The 14,731-nt window shown below is 42.7% G+C and overlaps 1 protein-coding gene across 1 annotated transcript; it reads right to left on the bottom strand.

The window, feature by feature from the left end:
* Positions 1 to 429: 429 nt before the first annotated feature.
* Positions 430 to 4,128, bottom strand: LOC311223817 (uncharacterized protein; the record flags this gene model as incomplete). Its single annotated transcript, XM_084308582.1, has 3 exons — positions 3,995 to 4,128; positions 551 to 1,621; positions 430 to 458 (listed from the first exon to the last, which is right to left on the bottom strand). Exons 1-3 carry the CDS (start codon positions 4,113 to 4,115, stop codon positions 430 to 432), a joined length of 1,221 nt encoding a protein of 406 aa, XP_084164708.1. The 5' UTR covers positions 4,116 to 4,128.
* Positions 4,129 to 14,731: the final 10,603 nt, after the last annotated feature.

Below are 14,731 nucleotides of genomic sequence, written 5' to 3'. Positions count from 1 at the left end.
TTTTGCAGACTACTCAATTGCCTAAAGCTCTTTCCACACTGGTCACATGAGTAGGGCTTCCATCCTGTGTGAATTCTCTGGTGTGATTTCAGACTAATCAGTTGACTAAAGCCCTTCTCACACTGGTCACAGGAGTAGGGCTTCTCTCCTGTGTGAATTCTCTGGTGTGTTTTCAGATTACTCAGATAACCAAAGCTCTTCCGACACTGGTCACAGGAGTAGGGTTTTTCTCTTGTGTGAATTCTCTGGTGTGATTTCAGACTACCCAGTAGAGTATAGCTCTTCTCACACTGGTCACAGGAGTAGGGCTTCTCTCCTGTATGAATTCTCTGGTGTGTTTTCAGATTACTCAGTTGCCTAAAGCTCTTTCCACACTGGTCACATGAGTAGGGCTTCTCTCCTGTGTGAATTCTCTGGTGTGTTTTCAGACTACTCAGATGACCAAAGCTCTTCCGACACTGGTCACAGGAGTAGGGTTTTTCTCTTGTGTGAATTCTCTGGTGTGATTTCAGATTACCTAGTAGCGTAAAGCTCTTTCCACACTGGTCACATGAGTAGGGCTTCTCTCCTGTGTGAATTCTCTGGTGTGTTTTCAGACTACTCAGATGACCAAAGCTCTTCCGACACTGGTCACAGGAGTAGGGTTTTTCTCTTGTGTGAATTCTCTGGTGTGATTTCAGACTACCCAGTTGAGTATAGCTCTTCTCACATTTGACATTTCCCTGAATCTTCTCTCCCAAGTGTATTTTCTCATGTTTTCTGAAATATGCTAATGTACGGAATCTCTTATCACACAAACCACAATGATGTGGCTTCTCTCCTGTGTGAATTATCTGGTGTGTTTTCAGATTACCCAGTTTCCCAAAGCTCTTCTCACACTTGTCACAAAAGTAGGGCTTCCATCCTGTGTGAATTCCCTGGTGTGATTTCAGACTAATCAGTTGATTAAAGCTCTTCTCACACTGGTCACATGAGTAGGGCTTCTCTCCTGTATGAATTCTCTGGTGTGTTCTCAGATTACTCAGATACCTAAAGCTCTTTCCACACTGGTCACATGAGTAGGGTTTTTCTCCTGTGTGAATTCTCTGGTGTATTTTCAGATCAGTCAGACGACTAAAGCTCTTCCTACACTGGTCACATGAGTAGGGTTTTTCTCCTGTGTGAATTCTCTGGTGTATTTTCAGATTACCTAGTAGCGTAAAGCTCTTTCCACACTGGTCACATGAGTAGGGTTTTTCTCCTGTGTGAATTATCTGGTGTGATTTCAGATTACCTAGTAGCGTAAAGCTCTTTCCACACTGGTCACATGAGTAGGGCTTTTCTCCTATGTGAATTCTCTGGTGTTTTTTCAGATCAGTCAGACGACTAAAGCTCTTCTCACACTGGTCACAAAAGTAGGGCTTCCATCCTGTGTGAATGCTCTGGTGTGATTTCAGACTAATCAGATGACTAAAGCTCTTCTCACACTGGTCACATGTGTAGAGTTTCTTTCCCGTGTGAATGCGTTGGTGTTTATCGAGATTAATCTTTGAACTGAAGCGTTCTCCACACTGGTCACAGCAGAGACCTTTTCTTCCATCCAAGCCTCTTGGTTTCTTCCCAGGCCTGACAGGACAGCTCTCTGGATGGAGAAGAGTGTCAGAGGAAGGAGAGATTTGGTGATTTTATTCAGCTTTAATTTCCATGTAAGAGGTTTATAATGGTACATAGCTGGGTTTTATAGTTCAACCTCTTAAGCCAGACAGGTCCAGTACCGGTCCCAAAATGACATAACGTCAAAAATCAATCTCTAGACCGTATGACAAAATGTTTTTTGTACACTTGATCTCAAGAAGGTGCTGAATGAGCATCTGGATTTTTCACGTCTGGTCAATGTTAGCATGGTGTTATTCACCTTCAAAGTGAATTAAAAAAATTTATAAAATAATGTATATTCTTCTTTGGTTCATTACAATTTACTCAAGCATAGTAACAGACACAATATTTCTGAGACTGGGAATACATTCCCTGAGGTCCATAGATGTCCCTAGATACCAAGAACATGCAAATGGACCTTGTAGAAGTGGAGCAATCTTCCTTTTAGGCAAATTTAGAGAGTCTGGTGTAAGAGGTTTCTTGATTCTGATGAAACAGTCAAGTTAGACGTGGTTATTTCTAATAACACACGCTTGTGATCCCAGAACCCGCCCACAACCGAATTACAATCACTCTGCCAGTTCGAGTTTTAAGGAAAAACCAAGATGGCGGACAATAATCTTTACGAATGGATGTGTTGATAGCGTCATAACGACTCATTCAAAAACGATTCTGTCACGTGGAATCAGAGCATGTGAGCGGAGCGGAGCGCTCGAGAAATCCGCTCTTCGCTCTAGACGTCTGGTTCCGCTCTCATTCGCTCATGTTGGCCCGCCCCCCCAAGTCGCTTACCGCTGCACTCACCGCTCAACCTTCATTTACGAATCAAGCGCTCCCCGCTCCACAGCTCGCTCAGCAGAATATATATATTTTTTTGGAGCATGATGTAAATGAGCTTGATTTGACCAAACTACAACAGTCTACACCCCCTGGGCCCCTTAACAATTGTTTGTATTGAGCCGTATTGTAATTGTACCCATTCTGCAATGTTAAATAACATTTATCCATTCAACTAGCTCTACCTTAGTAGCTTGGCTAGCCGCAATGCTATGGTCGATCCCATACACGTTAGCATGTATGCTAACAACAACAGCGTTAACTTTAAAGATGGCGGATTATACTTTGGTCTTAGCAGGATGTGAGTGACGGTTCACCCTTCTCATTGGTTGAAAATGGCCTTCATGTTTGTACATCGCCACCTGTTGCTTTGGCATTGTACTACATGTATATTACATCAGTTTCTGTGTGCTCGTGTGCACTGAGCGGCCCAGAGCGGATTGGAGCGGAGGAGAGCTCTCGCTCCGGAAGTCGCGCCGACCCATTTTAAAACCCACTCCGTCGCTCACTTCAAAACCACCCGCTCCACTCCCCGCCGCTCACATGCTCTGCGTGGAATGTGTTCGTTTCTTACACAATGTTGGATTATGTAATTGGTGGGTAATGAGTCATTGTGGAACAAAATATAAATAGTTGTTGTTAGATGACACTAAATCAATCAAACCAATAACACACGCTCACTTCACTGTTAGACGGCATGCTTTGAAGCAGCTCGGAGGTGCATGCCATCTAAGAATGAAGTGAGCGTGTGTTATTGGAATGATTGATTTTTGAATACATTTTATTAATGTCCGCCTTGTTTCGAACTGGTTATTAGGGATGGGTACCGAATTCTGTACTTTTAAAGGTACTTACCGAAACACGTCGGTACTAACGAGTATCGATTCACGTGAGATAACAACAACAACAAAAGTACACTTAAAAAAATTTAACCTTTTTTCTTTTCATGTCAACGTTCACACACACAATATACGCTTACCTAGGATTTTACTTGATTAAACAAAGCAGTTGGGGCAATGGCAAGCGAAAACGGTCAAAAGTGTAGTTATTTGAAGTTTTGATTTTTCTTTTCACGACTGAGGTAGGTAGATTACATTTTTAGAGACTACTAGGTTCAAAAAAAGCATTTGCTTCCTATAGGAGGGCAATTGTATAAAGATGTAAGCACCGTCTATCTGTAATAAAATGTTCCATCAATCAATCCCATAACACACGCTCACTTCATTCTTAGATGGAATGCCTTGAAACAGCGCTGCGTCTACACACGGAGGCAACGTCTCTTTTTTTTTAACTACTTTTTCTGCAGATGGTTGTCAATAAATCTTCAATTAATGTGTTTATTGTATAGCAATAAGGTTGGATGAATGCGGCAATTGTATAAAAGCCATTACACCACGCGCAGTCTAATGACCACCCCTAGGCATGGTCTAATTCTGATAAGGCACTCCTGCGCGTGATGTAATGCTTAAAAAGTCCACAATTATAAAGTCATGTTTACAGATTAAAGTCAACATTTCCATACTTGTTTCCATGCAGTCCAAACATCTCTGCTCCTGGTCCAGCTGTGATGGTTTCATGCAGTCCACCAAACAGACAGACAGTTCTCTCAAACCAAGGTGCGAGGGGCTATGAGGGGTGGTCATATTCAGACCAATCTTGGGGGAAAGTAAGGAAAGAAATATCAGTACATTTTACATTCATCCTAACAAACAAAGGTCTAACTTTTCAGTTGAAATGCATCAGGAATACAGAAAGCCAAGCAAGAACCATCAGTCCATAACCAGCTATACAGGTAGCTCTCTTTTCCTAGGCTAACAAATTGGAAAGGAAGGAAAATCCTGACAGGAAGATTTTCATAATAACTGAAAAACACATGGGTGTATATATAGACAGAATGGCCTGACAGGGCCGCTATCTGGAGGGCGATAGTGATGGAGAAGAGTGTCAGTGGAAGGAGAGAATGAGAATTGGTGATTTAGTTTCTATGTAAGAGGGTTACAGATTTAACTATTGTATTATAATAGAGGAGATTCTGGCCTTTCAAATGATGCCTCACTTGGCCCTATAAACCCATTTCTACATTCATATTGCATGTGTCCGGATGACAAAATTATGTACTGCATCTACAAATGTAATTTACAGCATCTGTAAATTATCTGCCCATTGTTCATTTGTTTAGATATTGACTATACTTGATCTTAAGAAGTAGCTGAATGAGCTCAGTGGCATCTTTTAGCTTTTAGTCATTGTCAGCATGGTTCTTCACTGTCAAAGATGGAAAAAATATTATATTCTCCTTTGGTTCATTACAATTTACTAGGGCTGTCATGATTCATCGACCATGTCGACTATGAAATTTCGTCGACTTGTATGCCGTTTGGGGTGGAAATGGCAGATGTTCAAAGTCTTAACATCCGCAACGTGTAATCTAACTAGTGCGCAATGAATCACGTTCTAAATATAAATAAATTCTCTTAAACCACTATTCGTATTCTGCCTAGAGCCAGGACTAGACAGTGCACGTTCTCTCGCATTTGATGTTTCACGTCAACTCCAGCTGGAAGGGAGGGGCTGAGCCCGATACCCCCCACCTTCAATTTTAAAAGCTATGACAGCCTGTGACAACTCCTCTTGCGAGTCGCGCTGTTTCTATGTAAACTCTGTGAGCAACGGTTTTAATAAATGAGTAATGTGCTTTACATCCTCGCCATTCCATTCATATATGCACATGTCGTGGTAAAAACGCTAACTAAGCTAAATAGCTCAAAGACACAGGAGAAATTAGTTTCGTGGAGTTCAAATAGTGAGGAATGGGGGGGCGGGGGGCTGAGCCAGTCTCTCTATCTCTCTGTACGTTCAATGAAGTAGCCAAATGTAACGCTATAAAAACTAACTGGATAGTTAAATTATATAATAAATAAATATTGTAAAATCATTAAGTCTGCTATGAGCTATTTTTTTTATTATTTTTCTTTTGTGTATTTTATTTGAGAGTACCATCAAGTATGTTTCACATCAGTTCCCATTTAAAAAAAGTTTACCCCCCCCCCACCTCCCCATTACACAGAAACAAACAGACAGAGACAAAAAAAACACAATAACAATTTAAAGGGGAACTATCTTATAAATGGCCTTTTTGAGTGTTTAGCATTGTTTCCTAGCTATGTGAACTTATATTAATATGATCTATGTCTCAAAATTCTCATATTGGCGCATTCTTCCAATTCTCCTCTCACAATATTCACCCTCACTGAACTGAGTCATTTGAAAATGTGCCTATATGTGATGTCATAAAGACACCGCTGCATGTTAATGTTCAGGCGAACACGACGCTGCGCAGTGGTTTAGGAGCCCAGGCTCAAAACAGCTCGAGATCTTGAGGTAGAAAAATGCTGTTTTTGAGGACTTGATTAGAAATACAAAACAATGAATAAAAAAAATATATATATTACAGAGGTGTTCCATAGACTCACAGGAATTGTGTAAAAGTGCCCAAATAGTGAAAGAAATAGTAAAATAGTTCCCCTTTAAAAGATATACTATTTACACTTTCAAACCCGTAGGGCTGTACCGAATGCTTCGAAGCTTCGATCATAATGTTGACATACGAATTCAAAAAACATTCGAATTTTTTATTAAAAAAAGTATTATTATTTTTTATCTTTTTTCTTTTCTTCCGTCTATTCAATCCGTTTAAACCAATGGGAGTTTTCTTCACAGTTGCAGTTAAAGATTAGGCTACACTAATATTATACTATAAGACATCACCATCACTTTCATACCAACCGTGCCCTTATTGGATTATTTATGTTGACGAAACTGATAAAGAAAGTTGATTTAATAAAAGAGACTCATTTAATCAGATGAATCACTTTATTCAAATTGAGGATTTAGTTTGAAAAATAAAAGAAATTGTAATTTTTTTTATGAAATTCTTTTTCTTTTATAGACATTCGAAGCTTTGTTCGAATACTTCAATAGAAGCTTTGAATGTTAAAAAATGACATTCGGTACAGCCCTACAAACCCGTAATCATAAGTCAAGGATTCTTTAGGATGCATTCATCGCCTTTGTGAACAAAAATGCTTAAGGCTGCATAAGAAACTACAACAGTCATCGAGCTAGTCTCCCTGAGGAAGAACTTCATATTCGGGATAAAGATTATGAGAAGGGTCCTGTAAGATTCTCTGTGCCTGGCCACTACTTTCTCGAAGATAGATTGGAGTGACGGATACTTGGTGTTTCCGGTCACCTTCATCGCTGCTTTCACTAGCCTTTCAATCTTCGACTTACACTGTACTGTGAGCGTACCAAACCACGCCCCATCTCATCAGGCTTTCTAGGACAGCTTTATAAAATGTGGTCATGATCGCTGTGATCACACCAAACAGTCTGAGACTACGGAGGAAGTGCAGTCGTTGGGCTAGTTTGGAACACAGAACATCAACATGTACATCCCATTAAAATCAAATCAAATCATTTCAGTCGATTATCCATGTGGATTCCTAGGTATTTATATGATGCAACCTGCTCTATATCACAGTCGCCAATTACCACAGGGTCATGTACTCTCACTTCTCTGGGGTCATAGATCATCTCTTTGGTTTTGGTGGTATTGAGCATGAGATGATGTCTCTCACAGTAACACCAGACCTGAAAGGAGTCGATCTCTTTAAAGTAAGTAGAGGGGCAGTCGCCAGCCTTCAATAGGATTAGAATAAATGTGTCGTCTGAACATGTCAGGACATGATTGTTAGGCTGACTGCTGCTACACTCATTGGTGTACAGTGTAAATAGGAGAGGGGAGCTCACCGCACCTTGAGGCACCCCTATGATGAAGAATTTGACCTCAGAGTGTGTCATTCACCTTGACTTGTTGTGTCCTGTTGGTAAGAAGAGAATAGAACCATTTGATTATTGAGGAGTTTATCCCAATAGTTCAAGTTTCTTTAATAGTTGTCATACAGAAGTACAGAATACTTTTATACAAAATGCTTCTTTCTGTTACGCTCCAGAGACTGTGCTAGACAAAAGATAAGTATGAAATAAAATAGTATAGCATGTAAAAATAGAAGTAAAAAATAGAAGTCACGTACGTAGACAGTGTTCAGTATATACATATCTACAATGTTCAATGCAGTATGGTAACTGAGTTACCATACAATATACTATGCAATATACTAATACAATTTACTATATAGTGCAAAGCAGAAATGGGATGAGGTACAATTTAGGTACAATTTACAGTAAGGTTAAAACCTTTGTACTTAGCTTAGCTATGTGAAGCACTTTGGTTGACAAGCGTCATGTTTAAACGTGCTATACAAATAAATTTGATTGAAGGTGTACTGAGGTATGGGTTGTAGTGCAAATCATTTACCAATAAATATAAAGTGTGTTTAGGTGTTCTAAAGTGTGGAGAGTGGGTGCTGCAGTGTTTGTTTAAAGTGAGTGTGTGCGTGTGGATGTGTGTGTTGTGAGCGCATTTGATGGTTGTTGCATAGTGTTATTGTTCGTTGAGCAACCTGATGGCCTGGGGATAGATGCTTCTTCTGAGTCTTTCTGTGCTTGCCATGAGACTCCGGTATCGCTTGCCTGACCGCAGCAGTTCAAAGAGGCAGTTGTTTGGGTGGCTGGAGTCCTTGATGATTCTCTTAGCCTTACCCCTGCACCGCTTGTTGTAAATGTTCTGGAGAGTGGGAAGCCCCCCTCCAATTGTGCGTTCGGCTGAACGTGCCACTCTCTGTAGTCTGCTACGGTCTTGTGCGGTGATATTCCCAAACCAGGAGGTGATATTGCCAATCAGGATGCTCTCTATTGTACATGAGTAGAAGTTCTTAAAGCCCAACTTCCAGGTTAAACCCTACTGATCAATTATGGGTAGTTTACATCATTGGTATATAATTTCATTATTTATTTTTTTCCATTTGACACCGGAAATGCCACTCCGAAAGAGTTAAAAAGGTCCATGCACGAATAACATGCACGCGCGAATCAAAAAAGCGTATCAAACGCTACCTAGGGCCGTGACGTCACAACAGGAAACGTATGCCTTATGCCGGTCCGGGTCATAGTACTACTGGATAATTGGCGCTGGCTAACGTTAGCATTAGGTCTACTGTCGTGAACCATTTTAGATGGTGGCCCACTCGGTGCATCACAGTGGGCTACTATTGTGCTAACAACGTGCCGCGGCGTCCGGCTTGTCGGCCGGCATGAGTGCCCGATTTGGGGTGGTTCTCTCCTCTTTGTGTGCCCCCGTCCTCGCGGGTGTCCTGCCGGGGAGCTTGTGGACGCGACAACAGCGGCGGCCGTAGGGTGTTTGAGCCTGTAGCGTTAGTTAGCTCATAGCTAAGCTATGTTAGCTTCTAACGGTGTATACACAATATGTACAACGACACAATGATTTACATTATTACAAACAGTGATGTACCTGAACGCGTTCAATGAACGATCGTTCATGAACGCGTTCGTATTTTGGGCGAACGTGAACTGAACGTACTGATTATCCGCTAAATGAACGTAATTGAGAACGCGTTCATTCTCAGCGCTGTGTAACGGAGTTCAAAAGTGCGTTCATTCTCAGCACTCTGTTATAACGGCATTCAAAGATGTGCCAGATTTCATATGTATTTCAGCCGAAACCCCTGTTAAAACACACCGTAAACAGGCTTTAAAATTATGTGGAAAAACCAACCGATCTGGCAACGCGCCTGTACACCCCCTGCTAAGTCATCAGACTCATCACAAGTTCAACAACAGCTGAATCTGCGAGCAGAAGCCCAGAGCTGCGCAGCAGCAGGTCGAGAGCAGCACTCGCTCAGAGAACTCTACCTCTAGATGTCGGCGCTTGGGGATTTAAAATAGTTTAACGTTAAAGTCAGTACTGACTCAGACGGAAACAATCTAACGTTTGTCTGTAAACTTTGTCCACCCGGTTTGAAGAAGCAAGTCCCCACATCGACGTGACAACGTCGACAGCAACATTGAGAATATGCAAACGTCCTGTTTTAGTTTTCATAATAAAGACAATTCAAGCAAAGTTGTTGCTCATGTTTTTGAAAATATACTGTAGAGATGAAAGCTGCAGTGTGGACTGAATGCGCGGTGGCAAAGCATTATGGAAATGCCAGTATTCTGATTGCTGTCTGTCTGTGTGGTTCAATATTTTTTACAAATAATAGTTTGCAGCAACGTATTGAAAAAAGAACTAACAAAATGGGCCGTTCAATATCTCCTTTATGTTCGAAATGTCAAACAGACCTGGGTACCTACAGGCTACAGTCTATCACTACTTTTGGGAATCTAAGTGTTTATCCAGGTTCTGGGGCCAAGTGATTGATTGATTGATTGATTGAACATATTGCAGAATGGGTACAGTATAGTACAGCTCAGTCATGAATTGAAAATGGGGGACCCTGATGTAAACAAGACGAAAGTCTTTCTCTGGTCTGCATCCCCTTAACAATTGTATGTATTGAGCTGTACTGTATCAGGGTCCCCCATTTTCAATTAATCAGGACATACATGACATACAGATAGACAGTACTGCTACATCTATACATTTATGACATACCAGATTTGCAAATACAGTACTGTTTGTGATACAAAAAGAGTCCAGAAAAGAGAGTAGGCCTATATACATTTGACATAGAAACTGTACATTGGAGGAGGTTGGGTAGGTGGGGGGGGGACTGTACATTGGAGGTGGTTCGGGGGGGGGTTGGGTAGGAGGGGTGACACCCTTTATAATTCAAACTATTTCAGCCCGGAAATGCATTCTGATAAACTGGATTAAGGATAAGCCTCCATTTTTTACAAATGTGGTGTAGAGATGGTTTGCTTTTCCTTTTTGCTTGCTTCTTTTTGTTTTGTTTTTGCTTGCTTATGGTGTGGATGATGGCATAGAGATGAACTGGAGGACCCCCCCTCCATTGTCCCAATGTGTGTTTTTGTAATGTAAGTAACTGTACGTGAAAAATCTCTATAAAAAAAAATATATATCAAAAAAGAACTAAATTAGTTCATTTTTGAAACCATGAACTTTAGTTCAAAATTTTGAATTATGAACTATGAACTGAACTAGTTCATTTTAAAAATTGTGAACTGTGAACTGAACTAGTTCATGTAGAAAGTGAACTTTCCCAACACTGATTACAATTATGGTAACGTGGTTGTGGCTTTTACAAATAGTGGTTAGCTTTAGAGATGGATGGCTATGATCACGGAGCAATAGTGTTGTTAGGTGACAGATACATTTTCATTCGGCTAGTAGTAGCAAGGCTCTCTGCCTGCAGTGCCTGCCACTAGCTGTGTGTGACTCTCAGAGCCCCCTGGTGAGCCCCCTGGTGCCCTGCACCTTTTGTGACGACATCATTTCGATTACACGCGCACGTTATGAACCATTGATTAAAATATCCATGTGCGTGGCGATTGTGTTGGGCAGACAAAATGTTTGATAAAAACCCTAAAACTGCGTCAATTTCAATACTTTTTTTTCCCTTCTTCATGAAAGTCACCGTTGGCCTAGTCCACATTGTTTATTGAACAAAAATACAACATGAAGGTTGGCCTTTAAGGATCTTCTGACTGACTTGGAACTTCCTTAGGCGCCTGAGGAAGTAGCGTTGTCGTGCCTTCTTCACAACACTGTCAATGTGTGTGGTCCATGTCAAGTCCTCGGATATGTGGGCTCCGAGGTACTTAACTGTTCACTCTCTCGACCGGTGCCCCGTCGATGCTGAGGGGGCTGTAGTCCCTGACCCCTGACCTCCTAAAGTCCACAATCATCTCCTTTGTTTTGCTGACGTTCAGGGAGAGGCTGTTCTCCTGGCACCATCCTGCCAGGACCTTGACCTCTTATTGACCTCTCGTCGTTTGCAGAGATCAGGCCCACCACTAGTGTGTCGTCAGCTAATTTTACGATTGTGTTGTTGTTCCGCTGAGCCACACAGTCATGTGTGTACAGGGAGTAGAGGAGGGGACTCAGAACACAGCCCTGGGGGGCCCCTATGTTGAGGGTGATGGATGAGGAGGTGCAGTTGCCTGCTCTCACCACCTGGGGTCTGCCCGTCAGGAAGTCCAAGACCCACTGGCAGAGGTCATAGTTCAAGCCCAGGTCCCTGAGCTTGGCTATGAGTTTGGAGGAGACTATGGTATTGAATGCTGAGCTGTAGTCGATGAATAGCATTCTCACATAGTTCCCCTGCCTCTTGTCCAGGTGTGATGCTGCTGTGTGCAGCACATGGGCTATGGCGTCCTCCGTGGACCTGTTGGGGCGGTATGCAAATTGCAGGGGGTGCAGGTTGATGGGGAGGGAGGAACAGATGTAGCCCTTCACTAGCTTCTCAAAGCACTTCATGGCTATGGAGGTGAGAGCTACAGGGCGGTAGTCGTTGAGGCAAGCGGGCGTAGATTTTTTGGGTACAGGGATAATGGTGGACTTCTTCAGACAGGTGGGGATGACAGCCTGTTCTAAGGACAGGTTAAATAAGTCAGTGAATACCGGGGCCAGTTGGTCGGCACAGACTTTTAGGACGCGGCCGGGGATGCCGTCCGGTCCTGCTGCCTTCCTGATATTCACTTTCTTAAAGGTCCTCCTCACCTCATGTTCTGTTATTCTGAACACTGAATCTCCATCAGCAGCGCCCCCCCCCCCCCCCCCCCCACTCCATTGCAGTGGTTTGTAGGCTGATGTTGTTATTCACAGCCTCAAACCTTGCATAGAAGGTGTTAAGATAATTTGCTAAGGAGATGTCACTGTTCAGCTTGAGGGAGGTGCCTTTGTAATCGGTCATCGTTCTGATGCCCTGCCACATGACTCTAGAGTCAGCCTGTTCAAACTGAAGTACAACGTTATCCCTATAACGCCGTTTTGCCTCTATTACTGCTCTCCTGATGTTGTATATCGCCGTCTTGTGTTCATTCATGTTGCCTGTCACACGCCCGGCATTGTAGGCTGAGGTGCGCACTTTCAGAGCCTCACGGATGGATTTATCTACCCAGGGCTTTTGATTTGGGTAAATTCTAATTGTGGTAGAGGGGATTGTTTCTTCTACCAGAGTACAGACAAAGTCAAGCACCATTTCAGTGTATTCGTTAATGTTGGCTGTGTTATCACGAAACACACTCCAGTCTGTGCATTCAAGCGCAGCCTGTAGTGTCTCCTCTGACGTCACAGTCCAACGCTTAACCTCTCGCGATACTACCGGCGTGCGCTTAAGACTCCGTTTATACTTTGGCAAAAGAAAGATGGAGGCGTGGTCCGATTTGCCGAATGGACTAAGAGCCTGTGACTTGTACCCAGGGCTCTACGCTAACCTTTTTCACTAGGGGCACAGGTGCTCCTAAATGAAAAAAGTTAGGAGCACACAAAGAAATTTAGGAGCACCCAAAAATATTTAGGAGCACAGTGAAAATATTTGATTTTTTTTTTTTTTTTTTTTTTTTTTTATAAATGTATATTTGTACTGTGCGTGCATGTGTGTAAATTAGCTCTTGCTACAACCCTGCATGTTTACATTTTGTATTTTGTACTTGATGTTCATTAACATGTGCTGTCCCTATCAAATAAACTATCAAATCAAACTACTGCTACAAAAGTAACAGTCACTTAACTTTAGCTTTTGCCCCTTTTATGCATACAATGCCTATGTTTTGGCTGTGTTGCTCTTCTAGAGAAATAATCCTTTCAGGGTTGCCTATTGAAATACTGTACACCTCCAGTACAGAAACATTGTTTATGAGTTTGCGTGTCAGGTAGACCATTGATTGACAGTCGAGTCTGCCAATTACGTCACACCGCTTGCACTCCGGCAGTCCGGCGCTGCAGCTGGACCCTATTGCCCACCTCTGCTGTTCATAACGCTAGCCAAGTTAGCTGTACACACATACAGAGTGGGCCAGTTACTTTGGTGTAGGGGTGTAACAATGCATCGATCCTAAGGGGAAAATTCAACTGCATGGATTTGAAAATGTTAGAATCGATTATCGCAATTTGAATGTGTACAGTGCAGGGAACAAAATAACTGGGCGCCCATCGCCAAATGCGTGTAGATTTACCGTCTGGCGTCTAAAAATAATAGTCTGCCCGCCAGCTGGCGTGTAATTGATATCGATACTCTTATTTTTAAAATCCTGTGCGGCTCTCATTGCCGCCCCAAGCGCAGCTCCAGTCATAATATCTGGGCTCCGGCAGCTAGCAATGTTCAGGTTATGATACTCTTATTTTGAAAACCCTCTAGCAACTCCGCGAGTCATATGATATCCGCCCAGTCCGTGTTGTTTCTTGAAATCAGAGCAGCAGCGTTAAACAGATCAGCGTTAACACAGCAGTGCGCCTACAGACGCGAAATAAGTCTGTGATGTTTTTTTTCTTCTCACAACGAGTCCAATGCAGCTACATGCTTTGCACCGTCGCCATTCCTTTATGCCCACATCGCCCGAAATTAACGTTTATGTACCAATCACTACAACGCTAACGTAAGCTAACAAGCTAATCCTGATGATCAGACGAGACAGAGCCATAAACAGCACTGAGGAAAGGGAAATGGGGGGGGGGGGGCACTCTCCCCTTCCCTGTGTGTGTGTGTGTGCGTGCGCTTGGAAAGACGACGGAGTCACTAGTCAGGACTAGGGATGCCCCCCGGACCCCGGTTTTGAACGGGAACCGGTACTATATTAGAAAATACCGGAGTATTTATAAGCTCCGACGTCCTCGGTACTGCTATCGATACTCGAAATTATTATTATTATTATTATTTAAAAGTTGCGAACGATCCTCTCTCTGTCTCTGCACGAGAAGCGAGCCGCAGCCAGCGAGTCAATTATTACACACACTCCTCGCGAGTCGCTCGCTAGTGCTACACATAGACATACGGGTACTACATACGGGTACTCCTTAATGAAAGCGCTGTCCCCGACGCCCCGTGCTATAGCGCGCTGCACACAGACAGCAGCTCTGCATGCACTGAGTCGTGATCCTGGCGGATAGAGCGAAGCGTTCTAAAGTATGGATATACTTTACAAGGGTCAATGCCGACAATGCACGTTGCCACAAGTGCAACAAAACATTTGCCAGTAAGGGTGGCAATACGAGCAACCTATAAAAACATTTGTTGGCAAAACATGATATTAGCGTGCAGAAATGCGCCGTATTCGACTGCCTTGCGCGCAGTGGTCCATCTGCATCCACGTCCACTGCAGCCGGTAAGCCAAGATACGGAGTTTCCTAGGCTAATAATAACGAATTATTACAAAT

Source organism: Notolepis coatsorum (assembly GCF_963971535.1).
Source record: "Notolepis coatsorum genome assembly, chromosome: 2".
Lineage (NCBI taxonomy): Eukaryota > Metazoa > Chordata > Actinopteri > Aulopiformes > Paralepididae > Notolepis > Notolepis coatsorum.
Note: the sequence above shows the minus strand (reverse complement) of the source record. Positions and strands in the feature narration are given on the sequence as shown.